The 23,094-nt window shown below is 37.5% G+C and overlaps 1 protein-coding gene across 1 annotated transcript in view; it reads right to left on the bottom strand.

The window, feature by feature from the left end:
* PPP4R2 (protein phosphatase 4 regulatory subunit 2) overlaps positions 1–23,094 on the bottom strand; it is a 32,483-nt gene that overhangs the window by 6,034 nt on the left and 3,355 nt on the right. Inside the window, exons 3-4 of the mRNA XM_030043981.2 lie at positions 5,105–5,275; positions 6–99 (exon numbers count right to left, since the gene is read on the bottom strand). Coding sequence (XP_029899841.1) covers positions 6–99; positions 5,105–5,275 — 265 coding nt within the window. The remainder of the gene's footprint in view (positions 1–5; positions 100–5,104; positions 5,276–23,094) is intronic.

The following is a 23,094-nucleotide window of genomic DNA, read 5'->3' as shown; positions in this document are numbered from 1 at the left end:
CATACCTTTTCCACACCTCTTAGAAATTTGTCTGTTCCTGTGTAATTCCTCCTAGGATCTGTCAGCAACTCACAGAGTCGCTGAATAGTGAACGGGATGCTGCAATGAAATAGATTTATAACAAATTAATCTTATTTTAATGGGTATGACTGTTAGGAAGCAACAACGTTATTGTTTTCTCCCCCTTACTGAGAAGATAGGAAGAAAACAGTACTGAAATTTGTTATCATTAGCAATGTAGAGTAGTAACTCAAGGCCTTATTTTTCCCTATCTCATACACTGAGGTAACAAAGCATTCTTTTTTTGTGCTCACCACCACAAAACTCTTAAGTAGAATCCTAAATACATCATCCCACAACTCAAACAATTCATTAAAACAATGAAAAGGAAATCAGATCATCAACAGTAAAATAGTTTAAGACTGTATTTATTATGCAAGTATATAGAACAGAAATGGTAAGCGATTCAAAACAAATTTGAGTCATACACATTAGAGCTAAAAAATTCTCAACTTGTAGTTTATTTCATGTTTTACAAAATACATTTACAGAAAAAGCATTAAATGTTGGAATTAGTAGAACCATTATACTTTAGCTGTTACAAATACTCTATTTTGCCACAACTGGACAGTATATTTATCTATCAAGGAACAGCTCAGTAAAAATAATTAAATTCAGAGTAAGATATATAAATCCATAAGCATCACATTCACACATTCTGTTTTCTGACAATTCTGCACTCAGTTTCATCCCTACTTAAATGAGAAACTGACCTTTCAGACAAGCAATGCTTTACATACATTTACCAGTTACCTGAGATGTTATACACTTTCATTGCAAATTCAGCATCATATTTTAACAAACTTCTATGACTTCTGACAAAATAGTAAAATACTTTAAAAGTTATTTCAATAAAATAATAAAGAACCATGCATTTTTACAGTTAACTATTTGAAGTTGAAGCCATGAACATTTCAAAAATTTGTCTAAGAAGAATACTTGATACAATACAATACTTAAGAACCATTTCTTGATTGGGAATACAAATGATACACCAAATGCAGAGCAGTATCAATACAGACTTGCATACGTGTGTGTGCATATATCCCTATACTGTGAGTTTTTGTAAAAATTCAGCTTATTTTCTGAGGAACTCAGTACACAGTATCTTAAGCCTATTTCATTAGCTAACACAATATGTATCTCAAGTTTAGCTCATTAGCTAAAAAGCCACATCTTAAAGATGCACAGATCCACCACTAGTTCAGTGCAAACAGGTCAGCATAGCTATGATTAATCATACTACATGACACTTCACTTTAACTAAAAGCAAGCAGTAATCAGAAAGAGAGTGACCAAATATCAACAATTTAATTATGTTTTTCAGAACTGCCTGTATATGACATTATTGAGGAAGTTATAATCCTCAGCTGGAAAACCATAAGGAGGTAGGCTACAATGCAACCACCCTTAGCCCTAGTTCCAACACAGCTACGTGAAAAAACACAGAAGGTGTATCACATTTACTGTACTAGTTATTGCCTTCCCTTGCTATTCACCCTGACTTAAACCATACCAACTTATCTTTACTTGACTTCTAAGAAAGGAAAGATGGTGAAGTTAATCTCCATCAATCAGCTGTGGAGAATTAGCATACAGCTGATAAAGCACTAAATACATTAAACACTTGCAAAAAGTAATACTCTAAGATGATAGTACTTCTAAAACATTTGTTTTGATATGTTATTGCTTAAAAGCAAGTAAAATAGCAGAAACCAAGTATTCTGGCACGCAGGCAAAATACATTTCACCTCCCTATTTTGACCCAGAAGTATCTCTGCCCCCATCCCCAAAATTTGCTAAGTACACACCAGAATAAAACAGGAACAAGTGTGTTCCTTTTAATTCAGTTTATTACATGAAGGCTCTTAAGCTTGACAATGGTTCTGTCATTAATTTCCCTAAAGCTTCCTTAGTATCAATCAAATAGTGCTGCTGTTCAGCAGCTTTTGGTCAACGAGTAATCTTTCTGACACCCACATTCTTCATGTTCAGCTCCTGCGTAGTGCCCTCTTTTAATGAAATTCCCAACTCTGACTCAGTCACAAACAATTTACTTTATCTGTTAACTTTTCCACATAAGTACAGCACTAATTGTGTCTATCGCTTCTCATTGATGGCTGTTTTGGTTTGGGGTTGAAAAGTCCATAATTAAAGAGACTTTGTAATTTTTTTTAATAGCCTAGACTGTCCATTCAAAATCAATTTATTTCACAGAAACAAAAATACACAGAAATTTTAAATTCTTTTTCATCAGCCAAATCAGTAAGACATCCTGGAGAATCACTGCCTGGCTAATTTGTATTTAGCTGTACCTAACTGGACACCTGGTACTTAGGACCTGGAGTACTAAGGCATGAAGTATTTTGTGAACATCAATACAGTTCTGGCTACTTGGGGAATAAGCATACTCAAGACAGTGTGCAGCCTGCAACTAACTCCAGAAGTAAAAGTTGCCCTCCTATTTTACTCTCAGTTATAAAAAGTTTAACCAAAAGCCAAAACCAGTCCATTTCCCTCCAAAATATTCCACAGTAAACTGAACTTCGTTTATTGAGCAGCAGATGGCACCAAGTGTCACACTATCTCCTCCTTTGCATGTAATTTGTTTAACATTCGTAAATGTTTTTAGTTGGCAAAACCTGAAGTTAACTTCACCTCATGAATTCTTTTCGGTAAAACTATTATTTTAAAATAGTTTAACAATGTGATTTTAAAATAGAAGTAATTGAAATTGGTGTAAATCTGTACAGGAACACCAATGTAAAGTTTGTGAGCAGTATGAGAATTGACCTTAAATGCTTAGAAATTTAATTAGTTCAGTACATGAGCTGCATGAATAGTCCTAATCTGCCTACGTAAACTAACCACTTAAAATTCTATACAAACACACTCAAAACTGCACTTCCTAACACTATAGCTCAGAATGAATTACAAACCAAAAATTCATCATATGGACAGGATTCAAAAGGGATCTGGGAAAATTACTTACAACAGCTATATTAAATTGTAGCAAAAAATACACATAAATGAAAATTTGGATTATGATTATGGCTATTTTATTCATGCTGTGAAGACTCCTCTGTCATCAGATATCCCCAATAACTTACCTTGGAACTTTCTGCTTCACTAGCAAAGGATAAAGAAAATGGCAAGCCTTTTAAGAAGTTCCTACTCCAAAGCAATTCTAAAGTATAGCATGAGAATCTGGCTCTGCAAGCATATTACACAATGTCAAGTAAGATACAGTAAGGTTAAAACAGCCTGTTTGTGCTTTCTTTAAAAGACACTCTATCTAGAAAGACCCCAAAACAGGGGTCATTCTTAATTTGTTACTTGACTTAAAAAAAAAAAAAGTTTTAAAAAAATTAGCTAGTTTTAACAACCTCATTCCATCATTCTTTTAAATAAACACCAGTAAAAACATCCTAATAATGAAGTCACATCAAGTAGCTTCCTTCTCCACTATGGTACCCTGAAACGACATCCACAACTCTAAGAAGTCTGAATATACCCAATCGCACAAACCCAAACCTGCTGCTGTTACTTTTTGGATGCTTCTCCACATGATTCAGCTTTCCCAATCATATCCTCACTGCAGGAATTGTAGGATTCACTAAATGAACTATTCTACAATCCCAGATTCTGAAACGTCCTGTTTTATTATTTTCTTTAAGGTAACTAACATGTGCAGTTTGCTTCCTCAAAGACTGCGTGGTTCACTTCAAAGCATGAGGAAGTTGAGTGCTCTTAAGTGTTACAGCAATAGATCAAAATAGCACAGCCACAGAGTAAGCTCCAGACTTGGTCACCCAGCGGCTTGTTTAGTACACTTTGGAACAACAGAAGATAACAGCAGCCCATTCGTGAGCTGTCTCCGTGTGAGAACATTACAAATTTTGTGGGCAGTGAAACATTAACAAAAAGCTGGGGGAGGCGAAACAGAGGCACGCTCAGGCATAAAGGACAGGTTTGTTTTTAAATTCCTTCAGCGAAGTAGCCCAGTATAAATACTGGGTGGCTGAGAACCAGCAGAATTTCACATTCTTAGAAGTATCCTACATGAGAGCAATTTGGAGGGGGAAGATGAGATCTGACTTTTAAAAGACACCTAAACTTCAAATAAATTAAGTAGTATGGAACAATGACAGTAAAAATTATTAACCTAGCATCAAAATATGGACATGTTAGTAGCACCTCCACATCTGAAATTTCAGGCTAACAGGGAGGCAAGCTTTTACTGACAAGCTGAGAAAATTACTGAAAAAGTCTCTCCTTAAGGAAGCATTGAGACCCACAAGCAGGATGACTCAGCTTATGGTAAGTACGTAATCCAGTTTAGAAACAAGAAAAATACTACATCAGCTATTAAAAAAGACACACCAAATAACAGACAAAAAAAAATTTCAGGAGCTTTATTTTAAAACAAAACAAAACTTCCATGATTATGAAACCAGCAAAGGGTATACACTTTAATCTAAGACACTGTCAGCAATAGATCGAATACCCCAAGTCTCTCAATTAGTAAGTATCATTCAATCTATAAATTTGATTCTGGCACCATTTAACAATTCAAAACCAGGTATACCTTGCCTCCTGGTCACACCATGTTTATCACAGCATTACTTCTTCAAAAGCTACTGAACTGCCACAAAGTAATTAAGAACTGAACACCAAAAGACTTCTTTCAATTAGGTATTTCAAAATATATTGAAAGAAAACTGACTTTTAACAGGTAAAATAGACAGTAAATGCACATAGTAATACCATGTTTCATTGAATTGTATTACTTAAAAACTAACTACATATTGAAAAAACTGAAGTGACTGACATGTCACAGGATGTCATAATTTTCATTCAAAGACAGAATAATAAAGTGAAAGTTCTGAAACTACTGTAATGTATTTCCAAGGTATGTATTTGCTTCTGCTCATCTATTTGAGGAAGCAAAACAAACAGTCACAGATAGATTGTACAAACTACTAAGTTAAAAATTGGGAAAATATTTTTGTTATCCTGATTTTAGAAAACAAATGATACATACCCATTAAATCCAGTGACAATTTTCAGGATTCTTTCTTTCATCTCTTCAAAGGGAATATATTCCACATTTGGATTGGGGGGCCCTCTTGGTTCAGGAGCTGAGGTTCTGAAATCATCCATTACTTTCTCCAGTTTGAAAATAAAATAGCCTTTAAACTGAGACCACTGAACCCTGCATAAAACACAAGAATTAGGACATATGCAAGTCAGTCCTAAAACCACAGAAAAACAGCGTAACTTTATGTCTGCAAAACAACATTCACGCTGGTATGCCAGTCCTAAGATAAACGAGGCAAGTAACACGGTATTATTTTTCTTCCTGAATTTAAACCATGGCAACTATTTAAATAATTACAGTAGAACAATATTACACAGGTCAATTGTCATTAACAACACGGTAAGCCATTTCCTTAAATAGCCAATATCCACTTACAAATTCAAACCTAAACGTGAAATATGCATGCATTCTATACAATTTACCAGTGAGCCTAAATGCTGCCTGAAGTTTTCACTGAGCTCATAAGAGGAGGAGGGAAAAAACAAAAAAAACAAACAAAAAAAGGAAATGTTTCAAGTCTGGAAACCATACAGCAATTGTAGACAGCATTATCTGCTTCCGTTACAAAATCTTACTGAAAGGCCTTCTGTACTAACTGCTCAGTATCCATGCACCTTAAAAGCATTTAATGGTACCTCTTTTTCTCTGAATGGCAAATCTATTTTGTATCACAGTTAGCACTTGCTGATGAATATTTGAGCAAAACAACTTTGACTCCTGAAAAACATTCCCACAACAATAAGTAGTCTATTAAGATCTTTCCAAATTACCTTCTGCCTTACAACTTAAAAGTTTTATCATTTATAGAATTCTATATATTGAAATTTTCAAGAAAACAGGTCTCTCACACTGCATACAACAGACAAGGTGGGAAACTGCTGAGAAAGCTCTTCTACACCAATCACCCCACATAACAGTCACAGAAGTTCTGGGCCTCCTCCGGCTAGTGCGTTTCTTAGCAGAGTAGGGAGCAACTGGAGAGCAACTGATTTAGTTCAGTTACTATCAATTTTATTCTATTAACGCTGATGCAGGAGCTTTCACAGCTACGGGATGGAGATGCTAGTGGAGAAAAAGAAGAAACAGGGGGAATAACAAACCAACAATAAAGAGAGAAAACTACCTTTGACATTTATATGTCATACGCAACATATAACATATAACATACGCAATCTGGAATGAACAGGCTCAAATCAAACAAGCATAAAATCTGAACCCCTGGACAGCACTTCAGATCCTGCTGAAAAAAATACTTTTTAGCCAAAGGTTGTATTTCTACAGGCTGTCTTTGGCAGCAGTGCTAGCTGAAACAGCCCTGACTATTTTCAACCCCACCTAACATCTGACCTTCTGTCGGGCTGCTACAACTTTCTGCTGTGAACTACGTGTGGTGACTCCCCAGCAGAGCAACGTTTTCTGTCCTGCATGCTATTCTCAAGCACCGGTACTACCAAATACAAAACCACAGGCCAATGAAGTCATATTAGCCTACTTTCACCAGAAAAACAGTGCCATGTTAACTTTGCCTTAATTTTCTCCTTGGTCTCAAAGAAATAATTATGAGATGAAAAGGGGGAAAACTTAGCTCAGGTTTACCTACAGAGATTCAAACACAAAACCCCCGTCTTTTATTAGGAATGATAAATTCGCAAGAATGGAGGGAAATCCGAAGAGGAAAGCAAACCTCCCTTTTCCTTCACAAGAAACCATTAAGCACCTCACAACAGAGGGGAACGCAGGACCTAGTGAATAATAGTAAAACCAGAAACAAAAATAGAAAGAAAGAAGAAACAGGTCCCAAAAGGGAATGGCATGGATAGATTAAACATCATCATTGAGTCTCACTGGATTATTGCTCCAATTAGCATTATACAGCCAAAGCAGAATACTACGCTTCCAGTGTACAATATTAGGCATTACTACTACAAATGTTAAATTAAAAAGCTATCCGACTCCGCAGTGCTACCACCCGGAGACCAAAGCGTTCTTAAATCTGTGATTTCTTATTACATAAGCACATCACAAAACACAGACAGAAAACTCCTAGTAAACAACCCCATGCCACAGTGGAATTACTCCCTACAGAGCATCCCAAGAGCTTTACTTGCCTCATGAAAGGGGATTCCACTACTATTCTAAACATTCTTTGACAACCCCATTTAGATATTTTTTCACACTATAAAACTTGAGCTGTTCTTTGTTTTCTTATTTATTTCTTGCTAAATAGTAACACTTATCTTTTCATAGACTATTAACCCATCGGTGTTGCTGAAATAAACCACCAACATACAAAGTTTAAAATGGAATCTACTGCCTGAAAGCAGTACCCACCAGCTCCTCTTTAGAATGCTGAAGCTACAGAAAACAAAGAAAGTAACATTTTGCCCCTATACAGAAGTCTAGAAAACTGTCACTTGTTTTAAACCCAAGTATTTTTAATTAGTACTTCTTCTGTTATAAAAAGGCTGAGAACTCGCACCTGCAATACACTGCAATACTGACATAAAAAGCATCTTTCATCCTGTATTTCGAAACACTTAATAAATGACTGCCAACCAGGTGACACAGTCCAGCTTACAAACAGAAGCAGAGTTTAAGGATAAACTCATCCTGCAGTCACAAGCCCGACTATAGCTAACCCAGATATGGCAACACCAGCTTTAAATCAACTAAACAAGCTGTTGCTAGGAGCAGTGTAACCACAGCAGCAGGAGCTCAGGACAGGCTTGCTGTTTAGACATTTACTCTCTTTCTCAAGCTGTTTTTTTCAACACTGCTGAATTCCCTGCTGCTGTGGCTGGACTACTAGCAGCATGAAAGCTAACTGGTTAAAAGCAAGGGGTACATTCACATTGCAATCATAGATGTAACCGCAGATCGTACCATAAGCAACTGCTTCGAAGTCACAGAGGTGTCTCGTGCTTCTAGAGCATAATCTCCTGACCTCAGTGTTGCAAGTTAAACATTAAAACACGCTCCCATTTAGATGATGGTCTTGAAGCACTTTCAACCTATGCAACTGGTTTCTGATGAGAAGTTTTATCCCAGTACCAGTAAGTTACATGGGAACTCCAGCCACTCAACAGGAAATATTATTTGCACCACAAAAGACTGAGTCAGCTCCAGACTCTTCAACCGTGTAGGCAAAATGCAGTCCTGCAGTGGCACCACAGTGGATTCCTGGAAGGCAGGAAGAAGGAGGAGGGTTTCTGGAGGCTACAATGCAGGTCACTTGTTTCTGTTAGGCCTGACTCTTCTATTATTATCCTAGGATGAAGAATTTCCAACTTCTGCCCACCATCCTGCAGTTACCTCCCTGCCTTTCCTACCAACCCAGAAAGCAGCAATACCTCTTCCCCTCTTTCTTAACCTCATCTACTTATCATTCTGCATCTGCCAGACCCCCCCAGGAAGGGGGCAGAACTACAGACTATTCCTACAGGAGGAAGAAAATACTTCGAAAGCAAGAGGGAGCAACTCTGGAAAGCAGGTTTCTGCTTCTGCTTTCACCCAGAACTGCAATTGCTTCCTTTTCCCCCAAAGCCAGGTCCCTTCATCAGCAACAGCAGCATCTACCACCATGTTACCAGATACTGACAGTCTACCTCCTAGACAGCTGTGTCCTATGCCTCCAGTTTAAGCTGACTCTGAACAAGTCCTCAGAAAAGAAACGCAATACACAAGGTGGATTAATAAAGGATTTATATGAAAGAATCTTACTTCAAGCAACCTTAATTATGCATATCTGCTAAGGAAACTTACCTACACTTGTGACAATGTACCACAAAGTTTGAAGACTGTTTTTAAACTGTTTATGAAAGACTACACTCAAATCAATCTACAAAACTGAGAAGTATCTGTGTATGTGAAAAAAAATTTGTGAAAATAATGAACTCACTTCTAACAAAAAAAAAAAAAAAGTAATTTCTGCAGGGACAGCAAGATTTTCTTAATTTCCATTTACTTCAGTGGAAGTGATTAAAACTGAGTGTTGAAAGAGGAAAGTTACCTTTCCTGTTTTACCAGTCTATGAAAATGACATACAGAAGTTGGTATCAGCTAAACTCCTGAAACTCACTTGCATCTCATCCATACAGAAAACCAACTAGTTCAGAAACAGTGGGTAGAACTGTTAGCCAATACAGCAAAAAATTTAAGATTAAAAATGGCATATCCTCCTAAATATCAAAGCAATCTACATCTACACCTCTAGAAATTTTAAGTTATCAGCATACACTGAAAGACCAGTCACTTAGAAAGCCAGACAATAGTAGGGAGAAGAGATAAACAAATGGCAAATATCTGTTTTCAAGAAAAGAAAAGTCTTCTGCATGTATCACAAGCTCCCTGAGAACAACTGTAGCATTAGGATGCAAGACCTCTATTTTAGCTGCTTTGTTACAAAATGGGAGACACTGAAAATGAGCAAAGTTTGGTCAATACCTTCTGTAGTTAAATCAAGAGCCAAACAGAAGTGCAAGAAAACTCCTCTACACAGATTTATGTACAACTTAATTAAGTTTTATACACTGGAAAATGACTGACAAACACTTTAAGCTCTGTAAAGAAATGAAATGGAAGAAATTCCATGGAAAAAATACTATTCATACTTTCTTCTGAGCAGGCTTGTTTATAAATACTTGCTCTTCCCACTCAGTATTGTACATAATCAGCCTTTTCTAAATGCACACTTAACGCCTTCTAAACCATGCTTCTCCTGTCCACTACACTAACTTGTGAATTTGTATTAGCAACTTTTTGAGAGTTTTTTTGTAGCCACTCAAAGAAAAAAATTCCTGTGAACACTGTATGATCTGTACAAGTATCTTCAGAAACAAAACTTAAAAAAAATTAGTTGATCCTAAAATGGTTTGGTTCAGTGTACTTTCATTCTAGAGAATGACAACTTTGAAATTATATACTTTTTTAACGTATATCTAAAACATCTTTCACCACAGTATCTGGGTCATCCTGTGTAAATACACCTGTACAAAGACAGCTCCCCTGGGCTAACGAGCCTGTGGTTTCAAAGATACTCCAAATAATCATAAGCTGGCATTTTTTCTTAAATAGAGAGTCCTCTGTCTCCCTCCCACCAGCTCCTGCACCATCCTTCCCTTATATCAACCTAAAGGTTTTGCTCTGACATACAGAAAATTACAGGAAGAAACTGATTTTATTAAAAAAGCACCTACCAAGGGAAAAGAAGTCACCAAAGGCAGTAATGAATGGCTGAAAAGAAGCAACCACAGCACACTTCAGAACTATAGCTTGTATAGATACATGTATCATAGCAGAACCACACACCTCAAATTGGTCCCAGGACCAATGTAAATGCTGGTAGTTTACCTCAACAATTTAATTTTTTTTTTAAAAGCACCTTTATTTAATAGTCAAGCAACAGATGAAAGCATAGAAGCCTACACAGAGTCCAACAGCTCAGTCTTTGTACATTATTTAAATACATGACACTATGTCCTAAATTTAATATATGCTAATAACTGTGCTTTAAGGTATGAAAAGATGTTTAACACCATGATGTTGTACCAGAATGCAGTCCCTGACCTTGCAATTTAAGTAAAAAATTAGAAACATAACAGAGAAACACAGATGGAAGACACTTCAGTGTTTGAAGATACTCCCTTGTGTTTCACAGAAATCAAACAGAAAAGCAGACAGCACCTGACCGAACAGCCAATAATACAAGAAACATAAGCAAGTTTTGAGAATATTTACGTATAATTAGAGGCAGCATGAGAAAAGGCTAAAAAGGGGTGGGGGAAGACATAAGACATGAAATGAGCAAGCAGAGATTAAATAAAATGACAGGCTATGCAAAAAACCCACCAATAAATAAAAAAAAAAATCCCCCCCCCCCCCCCCCCCCCCCCCCCAAAACCCCAGGACAGGGTCAGAATTACTAAGCAAAGACAAGGAAGTTAAGCCCTATGAAGAAAGACACAAAGGAGTGTAAGGAAACTCTACAGTCACAACAGTACTACAATAACGTACTTATTCACTGAAAGTTGATGAGGCAGCAAAAATATCTCCACTGCACAGGGAAGGAAGAATTTAAAAAAAAAAAAAAATTAATTTAGACAAGGGACATAACCTAGCATTACCAGAGCTGAAACAAGGAAGAACACAATCCTAAAAAACTCTGTTCTCCAATAAAAGCAAATTATTTCACACCTGTACTTAAACTAGATCATTTTCTGTTGGAACTAATCCATTACTACAGATCAGCTGAAGCTTGCCAAGCCACATCAACCAAGTTTAGAAATCCACCAATTCTATTTGATAAACAGCACTCTTCAACAAGGGGCAGAGGTCACCTTAGACAGAAAGCAGTTCAAGTAATCTGATGCTATGCTTTGATTTAAAAGAAGAATTACTAGCACAAAGTTGCTTGCAAGGTACAATTGCTTCTCTACTAACATGATTTGGACAGAATTAATCTTTTTCCAAATGTGCATATGAAAAAAAATAATTGCATTTTACATGGAAATAATCTAATCCTATCACTCCCAGAGTGCAAAAGACTTCCCCCTATTCCCTTATCTCCTGCTTACTCAAACTGTTTGTACTGATGAAACTAAGAAAGCAGCTTTCTCCTTTAACGCACTGGTTATTGTGAAAGAGGTGAACCCTCTGTCAATAGCTTGCACTATTGAGATGTTTGTTGTATGTCTGAGAATTAACTGGTATTTTCTTCTGACCATTGGACAAGTTTTTATATGTGATTCTTTTGCCACTTGGTAAACTCACTTTGGGAGACTTGAAATTTCAACAAAAAGAGCAGAAAACCAGAAATGTTTAACCAAGTTGTCTGGGCAAGATCTGACAAACATTAAAAACCAAGTAACAGAAGTAATAGTGAAAGGCAACTTAAGAACCTGAAACAAAGAGGAAAGTCATCTTGCCGTCTGAAGAATCACAGAAAAACATTACCTTTCAGAGAATTAGAACAAGAAAGAAGACAAAGCTGTAACTGCAATATCCCTACCTCCTTCATACAAACAGTGCTTTCCCTACTGTTTTTAAGAAAAACTATCCATGTTGAACAAGTGACACAGTTCTTTCTCGTGTATTTAGTACTACACTGGAAGCCTTTGCTACAACACTGTGATCCCTAACATTACTACATGACTTGGACATTAAGTGCAGATTGGACTACAAGTGTCCACAAGTGCAGAAGACAACTAGGGTTGTCTCCCCTTTTTAGCAACTATTTTAAAACATCAGACATAACACTAAGGTAGTACATATGGCTTACACACTTTAGACAAACTCTACAGGATTTTAAGTTTCAAACTTCGGTAAGACTTGTGGAAGGTAAGCCAGGACAATACCTAAAATTAACTGAAGAACAGGAAGAATAATTCAGAGTGCCTGAAATAAGGCTACCTCCTGAAATGAAGGTACTGCAATTATTTCATAAATCTTTCTGGAATTGCTTCACAGATTACAGGTTTAATTAAGAAAAACATTATATTGAAGGGATGTTAAGCTTCTAGAGACCTAGCTATGTACTTAAAACATTAAGAGTCCCAGGAGTCCTGGTGGGATGTCTGTCTTCAGATCGCACAGTGTTTAAGTTCATTACAAAATTACTTGGTTTAAATTTTAAGAGGACGCCATCTGTTTTGGAGACGTGCTATATACCACAAAGAACGTAAAATGAAAACAAAGTAGATGTACTATTGATTCTGTTCATTGAACAGGCCATAAAAGAAACATCAGAACTCAGTAAAAGAAGGGAGCACTTCCCTCTCCACCCTTCTCCTACTACTAGCTCTCTGACAAGCAGAAATTAAAAAAAAGTACAAAATAGTATATTTAGGATGCAAACACTTCATGTTCAGCTAAACTGATTTTAAGGCAAAGTCCTCAAAACACAGAAGGAAAGAACCAGAGGACAATCTTGGAAGGATTCACTTAACATGTAACAAGATATACGAGTCATTTACATTAGATCCACCCCCCCCCCCCCCCAATTATTGTTGACTTAGATTACACTCCCACAGAGACTTGCTAGTAGGAAACAGGTGTTTTTAAGTGAAATAACTTGCCAACTTTAATAACTGTTTCTTCTCTTTTGTGCCGTGCTCCAGAGCTCACAGAAGATGAAGATATACTCTAAGACACAGTCATTTCCCCAGGCTGTCAGAAGCAAAATTAAAGTTTCATCCAAAACAAGTTAATTCCTTTTCTAGTCTGGTCTATCAATGATATCTCCAAAACTATCTGAAAAGTCAAAAGGCACAGAAAATGAAGTGCACCCAGAATCACGTATCCAATTCAAATCCCTGTGCAAGGTGGCACGCTTTCCAGTGCCACTTCTCAAAGCCGGTCTCTGCCACCAGAGAGCACAGAACTTATCCCCAGGCATGAGAAGCCCCAGCCAGGGTAGTTCCCTTCCCCCAAGCTGTGGAAAGGGCAGCACCTGGGAGCCAGTGTCAGGAGCCTGCCCAGGACTGACTGTCCCGCTCCCTGGCAGCAGCACAGCAACCGGAGCACGCATCAAAGGGGTCCTCTCCAGCACAGTCAGTAGCTAAAGCTATGCAGAGGAATTGATGGATTGCAGTCCTCTGGGGGAAAGGAGACTGACGCCACTCTCTTCCCCTCACTCATCTCCTTCCTCGGTTATCTCTGTTCTTTGGGATGGAAAGACAGTAGAGAGAGCCTACTCCCTTCTATTATTCTTTTGTTGTTGTTTTGTTTTAATCTTTGCCTTACTTAGCACACCCTAATTTCACATATATTGATTAGGCATAAACAAGGATACCTGGAAGTACACAGTTACACAGAAGGGGGTGCACAAGCTAAAAATCTTGTTAAAAACTGGCTGTAAAACACAATCCCCAGCATTTTCACACACACACAAAAAAACCCCAAAACCCTGTTGCCATTTGACATACCAGATTTTTTACAAGAGTTACTATTTCACTATTTATTATATAAATAACAAAGATTGCTTCTTAACAAGGAGTGCTCAATGGTAGAGAAATGGCTTTCAATTTTTTCAGAAAATACCTCTGAAAAATTCTGGGGTAGAAAGCTGGCAACACTGACCTCCCATTAAGGGGGAGATTAGCTACATTGTGGTTCAGCAGGGATTTCATCACAGTGCAGAGAAGGGTGCTGCCCCACCACATACTTAACCTTATACCTGGTCTACACCAAAATGTGTGCTGCTCCCACACATTCCTGCAATCCCACACACAGGGAGGTGAAGCAGATCACTAATCTAACCACAAAATTAATGCTACAGATAAGGAAGAATAAAATGTGTGATGTAGAGAGCAGAGCCATTCCTTTAAGCAGCTGCACCCATGTACCAGATAAAAGAACATACCTTAGTTAATTCCGCTCTTGCTTCAAATATTCTTTGAATTTTAAACTTATTTTTCTAATTCCTGTGCTTTACTTTAATACTCACTACTTTGATGCAATTAATTTTAGTGTCATCATTTTGCATACTGTTGCTATTTTCACCATCCACACAGTGCAGATTAACATGGGAAATTCCAAACAATGACGACAGATTTACACAGTAAAATCCCCCATGCATCAATGCAGACTAGCTTCTTAAATGCTTCTGGCAAGCAGACAAACCCTTCAACCTAACATTAAATTAAAACCATAAGCAAGTGCTAGATTCTTTATCGGTGTTTCTGAATGAGCAATAAATTTTAAACTTTAGGTGATACAGCACGGTGAATTTACTGGAGCATTGTGCTTTGCTGTAAACAGTATACTCTTGTTAGGAAAACAGGCTGGCAAGCACTCTTCCTATTCACTTTCACCTGATAACTCATGTAAAATTAAAACACACTCACGTTTTATCTGCAGGAGGATTTGACCTCATGTTACCTTTCACTTTAATTAAAAATATATTGAAGAGCTCAAAAGAGGAAAAACTGGTATTTCCCACAAGCACAGAAGGTATTTTTCCATTTTCACTTGCTGATTGTTGTCAGCCTAAATTAAGTCTTAGCTCTCCTTGTGAGCATGACAAGCTCATTCGAGAACCACGGAAACTGTAACACATTAGAACTACATCTACTTCAGTAGTATGAGTATTCACCTCTACTACTTGCAAATTACTACTGCTATTGCCAGGAATAAAAAAAGATTAAGACTTAGTTATGGAAACGGACAGCTGATGAAGACATTAAAGTAGTATATGTAATCATCAAGGGACTAATTCTGATCTCTGCTGATAAATATTCAGCTGACTCCAACAGAATACAGCTGTTCCACAGAACAGAAAAAATCTGAACTAGGAGTCTGAGTTTTTCAGGAAAGTATACTTCTTAATATAGTTATCTAAAACCAAACTCAAGTACTTCTCATTTTCTTTTCTTTTAAAGGCAAAATCACCACAGAACAAAAAAGTACAAGATTACAACAGATTCTTCATTCAAGAATTAAATTCCTTAATAGCAGAGCAGAAAGCAATATGCACAAAGTAACTGAAAGGCTTCAAAACTTCCACAAACCACCAGCAGTGGCTTATCTATAAAGACAAAATTAAAAGTAGATGGTATTTTTATTATATTTCCCTCTTCCACTTGAAAATTTTCTTGAAGTTACTTTTGGCTGGTAAGAATTAACTGGTACATTTACTGAACTATTCCACTTACTGTGCTTCTGCACTGTGTACCAATATGTAAATTCTTACCTTACTCTGATTTCTTATTCTTCATATAATCTCATTTACGCACGTATTCAAATACCACTTCTTAAAAATCTCAAGTTTTATTACAAGTAGAATGATCACCCCAGATATTGACTTTCCTATAAAGTGCACACCAACTACAAAGGTCTCCAAGTCTTACAAACAGACTTTTGTATAAGCATCAAGTACCAGCTAAGTCCTCCCACCTGAGCAGTATCAACTAAACTTATTTACAATTTAGTTACCTTTTTTCTTCTATTATGCAGAAAAAACACTAGTTCAGGGAACCACAGTAAGCTTATGCCACAATATATGCAGACCTAGTATCTTCCTGCTGTCACATATTTTACAGGATACTTTACCATAACAGATTTTATTTCTCTAGTTCCAGGCAATTTTTTTACTAATATTCTGTGTAATTATTACATTTACTGTCGTAAAAAAACTACTTAGCACCCTTTGTACTACATGATCTTAATATCATTTGAGTTTTGGGTACTTTTTAATCTGATTGACAATCTTGTAAATAATATTTCCTGCATAACTTAATGATAAAATACACAGAATTGTTCAGAACTCTCAGTAAGCACTTTGTGTACAGCAACTGTTTTCTCAGCCCACATCTGCCTCATTTCTGTAGAATGTATCTTCAAGACAGGGACTAGATTACTACGCATTTCTGCAACACTTAATGCAAGACTGATCCAGTTATTACTACAACAAGCTATACCAGCAATAATTATTTCAGAGAGGCATGATTTCAGTGACCATATTCTTGAAATTTCATTGTTAACCTTTAAACTTCAATTAAAGGACATTCACATCAACCTTAGAACTGTAAAGAGTATCACGTAAGCAACTAGCACAAAAAGTTTGGGGGGGGGGGGGGAGGTATCTGTCTTCTCTCAAGTTAAATCACACAAGCCCTAAGAACATTTATATTCATCTGCTCTACCAAAGATAAGTGTAGCTGCATTTGAGTAGCACTAGCCAAACAGATCGTCAATAGCAGATAGGCATTATCTGTGTCAAAATACCTCCCCCAAAACCGCTTACATAGTCCAGATCTGCCTTTAACATGACTGAACATTGTTGAAATTCAGACAACCATACTTTTTTCAACTCTAACAATTCTGTGGACTATTCTTAGCTTTTACTTATTTCCATTTCAGATAAAATTTGACTGAACAGATTAGTGTTCACTAAGGCATGTTTCAAGAGTGACGCTGTGCACTGTATAATAGATTCTGCAGGAATTCCATAGCACAATTTGGAGTGCATCCCATTCAATAGATACTCCACAGAAGAATAATCCATCAGGCAAAGGTGCAATATAATTCTATCGTACTCTGGAGCTGATACAGGCAGAATACAGAAACATTAAATAGATGACACTTTCTCAATAAACCTGTATAGCAAAAGCCCAGGAGTCAAAATTTAAGAAAAGTATTATGCAGTAAGTGAAGCATATTTAGAAGTCTTCCTGAACTTACAGCAAGTTAAAATTACTATCTCCGTAGGAGCCACCTATAGAAAAATCACTCCAAGTAACATAAAACTGATGTCTGGATAATTGCATATATAAATATATCACCTCTTCCATACACAAATTAAATTCCACATGTCTACTAATACAGGACACTGAAGCCATTCCAGGTATCACCAGTTTGCACAAAATAACCAAATAAACAAAAGAAATGCTGTAACTCATCTGGTAAGTGTAGCTATCACTGTTAAATGACCAGTGCATAGAGATCCACAGGTTACCTCAGAAGAGCAGGACACCACACTGAGATAATACTATCAATTCTTTACTATATTAAGCAATAAAGCTGGGAAACCAGGTTAAGGAAAATGCACCCTGTGCAACTACTTCTGGATCCAAACTGACTTTGCACTGTATTCCTATGCTTGCCAGTTCATGCCTTGTCCCACAAAAATACAGGCTTCACTCAGGTCTGAAAGCAGTACTACTAGGATCAAGTAAATTGCACTTCTATTACTAATTCCTTCCAAAACCAGAAACAAAAGCCATCCAATTGGCTTCTACACAAGGCAGTTCAGCTGACACACACTAAGCTTGAGCTGACAAGGTGTACCCTACCTCAGTGACCTAATACACAGGCATCAGGTATTCGTGTCATCATACTCCCTTACCACTTCTGAGCAAAGCCTCATCGGGTGTAGCCATCATGGAAATCTTGTAACTGTCTTCAAGTAGTATTATTTCTAAAACCCAGACCTGCCAGACACATACGAGCTTTGTGGAAAAGCAGCATCAGTCTGGTTTATCCACAAACCTGGTAATCCACCACCCTCCAAGATGACCAAACTGCTTTGTATCCTCCCTTCTGCATGCACCATTGCCTTGCTCCCTCCACCTAACACATGCCATCAAGTACAAACCTTCCCAAAATCTGTAGACAGAAAGAGGGTGCAAGGCTCACCAATTATAAGGTCAAAACAGGAAAACATCCTTGCTACTGTAAAGTGTAATACAGAGTGGAGCAATACCCAAAGGTCTGGGAGGGTACTTCAAATGAAATAGTAACAAGCAAGGCCACCATGGAACAGGAGACTGGAGGCTCACTGGAAAAGATAGAGGTAATACCAAGGCAGCCACTACAGCTGTGAAGAAACATTACTAAGAGGTAAAGGTAAGAACTGATGGAAACTCTGAGGATGAGAACAAATCCAATTAAGCAATGCAGAAGAATTGAGCTTGAAGAGCAGAAGGGTGCCAACAGAATACTACTAAAGGTGATCATCAGAAGCACATGCAACTGTATTAACCGCTACAGAATAAATGGTGGGGTGGTTTTCTGTGCAAAGTAACAGTGAACTGTCTGCAAAAAGACTAGCAGGGAGTGTGCTTATAAGAACAGACTGTATATAGCAACAGGGAAGAAAGACGTACTTACAAATGGAAGTCTGCATGCACATACAGTTGCATTTGCAGTTAAAATAGTCCGATTACACTGAAAAGTTAGTATTGCTATAAGGAGCCTGCCTTTCATCTCTCCTTACATGTGTATTCTACAGAGAGACTAAAGTTTATTAGGATCAGTTCATCATGCATATTTTATAATGGTAGTTAAAGTTTGACCTTTATACTGTAAACCCCACTCCCAACAGATAGGAAGTGGCAGTGTTTAAAATAAAACACTACAATAGTGTGCATTTCCTAAAGGAGCAAGTGATTTCACCTGCATCACAACTGATTCCTCTGAAGTACTACAACTGTACATTTGATACATATATAATTTTTTATAATATAGGTAAAAGAGCAAGGAAGCTAAACTATATTTGACAAAGATAAATCAGCAGGCTTTTCAACTGAGATTCCTGTCCCTTAGAGGCATCCGTGGATTATGAGACAGAAAACACAATGTCAGTGGAAAGAGAATTAGTGGAGAATAATTCCAGTCACTTAGTGGAATGGAGTTAGTGAGGAATAATAGTAGGAAACAATGCAAGGAAGTTTACTCACATCTCTTGCTTCACTGAGAACATGGAAATGGAAGAGGCCTAACTAACAAAGGCACACAGACTTCTTTCAGAAAAATATTATCCTGTTTATTATGGCAGGAACTTGAGAATTGTTTTATTTAATTTTTTAAAAAAACATAATGAACTACATTCCCCCAATAGTTCTAAAGATTTCCAGATAATGATTTGCCTCCAAATCAGAACAAAATTTTCAAACTAGTCAAAAAATACTAGCATACACATGTCAAGCAACAAAACTGCTAGTTGAATAAGACCAGAGAACATACTTTATCGGAAAAAGTAGACTTAAGTTTAAGCATATGAAATAAGCTAAAGGACATATGGCTACAAAAACCTACATAGTTGTAAGATAAGAAAGGAATTACTACACAAGAGTTCAGAATACATCATTAGAACACTAAAGCTGAGAATGGGAACTTATCTCATACGTGTTCATTGCCACCAAATCTCCACTCACATCTTTTCTACAGCTGACAAACTATTTCACTGCTGTAACTAAATAATACAACAGCTAAACTGATCCAAAATGTGTTCCAAAAACGTAATTAAAAAAAACACAGCTGACTGCTACACAGTGTACATTAAACAGTATCAAAGGGTAAAAAATACTTTTTGCCATTATCTCTGATAGAGCTACAGTTATGTAACTTACATTTACAGTTATATAATTTACTGACAGCAAATCGTCCCTGATCTACCTGACCGACTGTGTCGATGAGGGAAGATCAGTGGACACCGTTAACCCAACTTGAGCAAGACGTACAGCACAGTCTCCCATAGCATCTTCGCAGCTAAGCCGGATAGCTACAGACTCATTGGACCATCAGGCCTACCCAGTAGCGGCTGAGGTCGATGGGGTCCAAAGTCTAACTGCAACCAGTTACAAATGAAGTTGCTCAGAGTCAATACTGGGGCCAACACCTGCGCTGGCAAACGGGAAGCTCAACACCTGTCAGTGTACCCTTGCTGTGACAAAGGCTGCCTGCACACTGCACTACATTTGCAGTATCAGAGAAAGTGATTATAACCCTCTACCTGGCATTTACCAGTCCATAACCGCAATACTATGTCTGGTTTGGGGTCAGGCAATACAGAAGAGAGAAGAAAGGATGAGATGAGCAGAAGGCCACTAAGATGGTTAACAGAGCTGCAGCATGCAACCTAGGTAGGAAGCTAAGGCAGCATCTCTTCTTCTGGAAAACAGAAGGCTACGGTGGTGGAATATAACTGCTGACTTTCACCACGGAAGGAGTAATTGCATACAGGCAAGACAGAAACAGACTCCCTTCAGAGATGCACAAACGAGGGCTAACAGGCAGTGGTCCCAGGTTGCTCCAAGGGAAACTCCAAGTTGCTGCAAGGGAAACATTTTTGCCAGTGCACGTGGTTAGGCAGTGAAACAGGGTGCCAAACAGAGGCTACGGAATTGCCATCACTGGAGATTTTTCAGAAATGCTGCACAAAACCCTAAGCAACCTAAACTAACTTTGGAATTAGCTTCCCTTGAGTACAGGGTCTGACTGGATGACCTCCAGAAGTCCCTTCCAACTTATACTATTCTATGATGATGCTACAGGTGTTCACATTTGCTCTACGATCACATGTATTAAACGACTCAAGCAACTTTGCAGAAAAGCATTTATGTTGGTCCTCAAAGAAACTAGTGAAGAGACAACTTCTGTCTTCAGACTTAGATGAGGTGCAAATTAATATTTCAGATCTTCCAGGGAAACTCTGAGGAAAGAATTTGACTACACAAAGAAATAAAACCAGAATGTATTTTAATGGCTGTTTATACTGCATTCAGGACAAGAACTGGTATAACTACATTACATCCTGGCCAGGCCAGTGTTCTCTACTTAAGCCTAGAACTACTTTACAGTTAATCACTTCTGCCTATATACTGTATATCCCCAGATCACTACTTATTTCTGGCTTCCTTCACTGTCAGTAACCACCTGTATTATACTTTCCACTATAGTAAGTCTTTAAAACCGCGCTTTATAGGTTGCCGGCCCAGAGCAGGAGTGGGGGAAACGCAGAAAAAACTGACATAAAATTTTTCATTGCTTTTGTTTTCTAAGTTTTATTTTCGACTTTAGAACCAAAGGAAAATTCTAGTTTTCCTTTCCAGTCCAACAAATGGGATTTTCTTGGTGAAGTACCTAAATAAATGGTTTAGAAACATTTTTGCTGTTGAAGGGGCAGAGTGATTTTAAATCCAAGAGAATTTCTTCAGCGGTAAGAGAAAACATATTTTAATACAAGACACAAGATCACAATTGTCAAGTGATCTTCCTATCTATTCTTTAAGAATTCTTCAAAAGAACAAAAAACATTTCACTTTTGCATTTCACTTCCAGTATTGCAGTGCTGTGACTTTTGTACTCTTAAAGTCATTTCTACTTCAGAAAAAAATAGATAAGTGGATTTCTTATGCAAAAAAACAAGGAGAAAAACATACCCTGTTTTTAAGAGGTCTTTCAGATACAGTAAAATATTAAGACTAACGAATTTCCTATCTCTTCACTTTACCCACTTTTGCAAGTCACGCTGATCTTTTACAAACTCAAGAAAAGGAGGTTATAATGATCTTCCCTGACTATACTTGGTCTCACTAAGGAAATTCCATGTTAGTATCTTAGTAAAAAGTCAAGTCAATTAAGGAGTACATCACTCCTCTGAAAACAAAAAAAGTCCTAAGACTCAACACAAGATTAAAAAAGGTTGAACCATAACTTTATACTTCACCTAAGGCTAAGTCTTACCATAGCAACTGTTAAAATATTTCACAGTAGCCAAGCAATCAAACTTTTGCTTCTGTTCACCTATAATAAAGGAAGTTTAGACAGGCTTTTGTAAATGCAGGCCATAATCTCACAAACAATTAAGTGAATGGTTAACTTTGCACAAGAAGATAGCTTAAACTTCAAATAGATGAAGTTAACACACATGAGCACGTGATCAGGCTTTTACTGCAAGGTACTGGTAACACAACCAAGTTTACACTGATAATATAACCAAATTTAGCAACATTTTTACTCCAGACCTTCCCTGTAAATGAAAAAGACTTTTAATTACGATAAAGACACACTCTGAAGAGCCTTATAATAGTTGCAGTGCTAGCTTATACAACTCTCACCCTTTGTTCCTCCCCTGTGCCACCTCTTCAGTTGTGCTGGAGTTTGACGTACCAGTCAACAGGGACAAAACAAGGTGGATCAATGAACTGAACCCTGTTAAAAACAGTACTGCCAAAAAGAAAGTTACTTAAAACTGCAAGCAGTTTCCTGCTCTAGGTTACCATGCAGCTACATAAACAGTTGAACAAGCACAAGTGAAACAGTGACACAAGGGCTGTGTTAGCGAAGACTGCTGCCAAAAGAAATACTAGTAAAATTACAGCCTAACCTAAACCTGCATCTACCTGTTCATAACTCACTCGGATGAATAAGCACATTGAAACAAATGGGGGCGGGGAAGTATTCAACCGCCTTACATGAGCCTGTGCTTTCAATCTGTTAAGCAAGCTATGTATGCCACGATCATGCTTTGACGAGAACCTTGAAAGTCATTTAATTTACTTCATTAGTATCCTTTCAAACTAAGTTTACTAATTGTTTACAAGATCGGCTGCAACTATGCCCAGAAGAGGTTATGGGGGGCGAGAACACTCTACATTTAACCCAGGATGTAGACTGCAGTGTTTCATCTAAGTATCAGTATTCATCATAGAGTA

This window comes from Aquila chrysaetos, chromosome 20, assembly GCF_900496995.4.
Source record: "Aquila chrysaetos chrysaetos chromosome 20, bAquChr1.4, whole genome shotgun sequence".
In the NCBI taxonomy this organism is placed as follows: domain Eukaryota; kingdom Metazoa; phylum Chordata; class Aves; order Accipitriformes; family Accipitridae; genus Aquila; species Aquila chrysaetos.
This window is presented reverse-complemented; position numbering and strand designations above follow the sequence as displayed.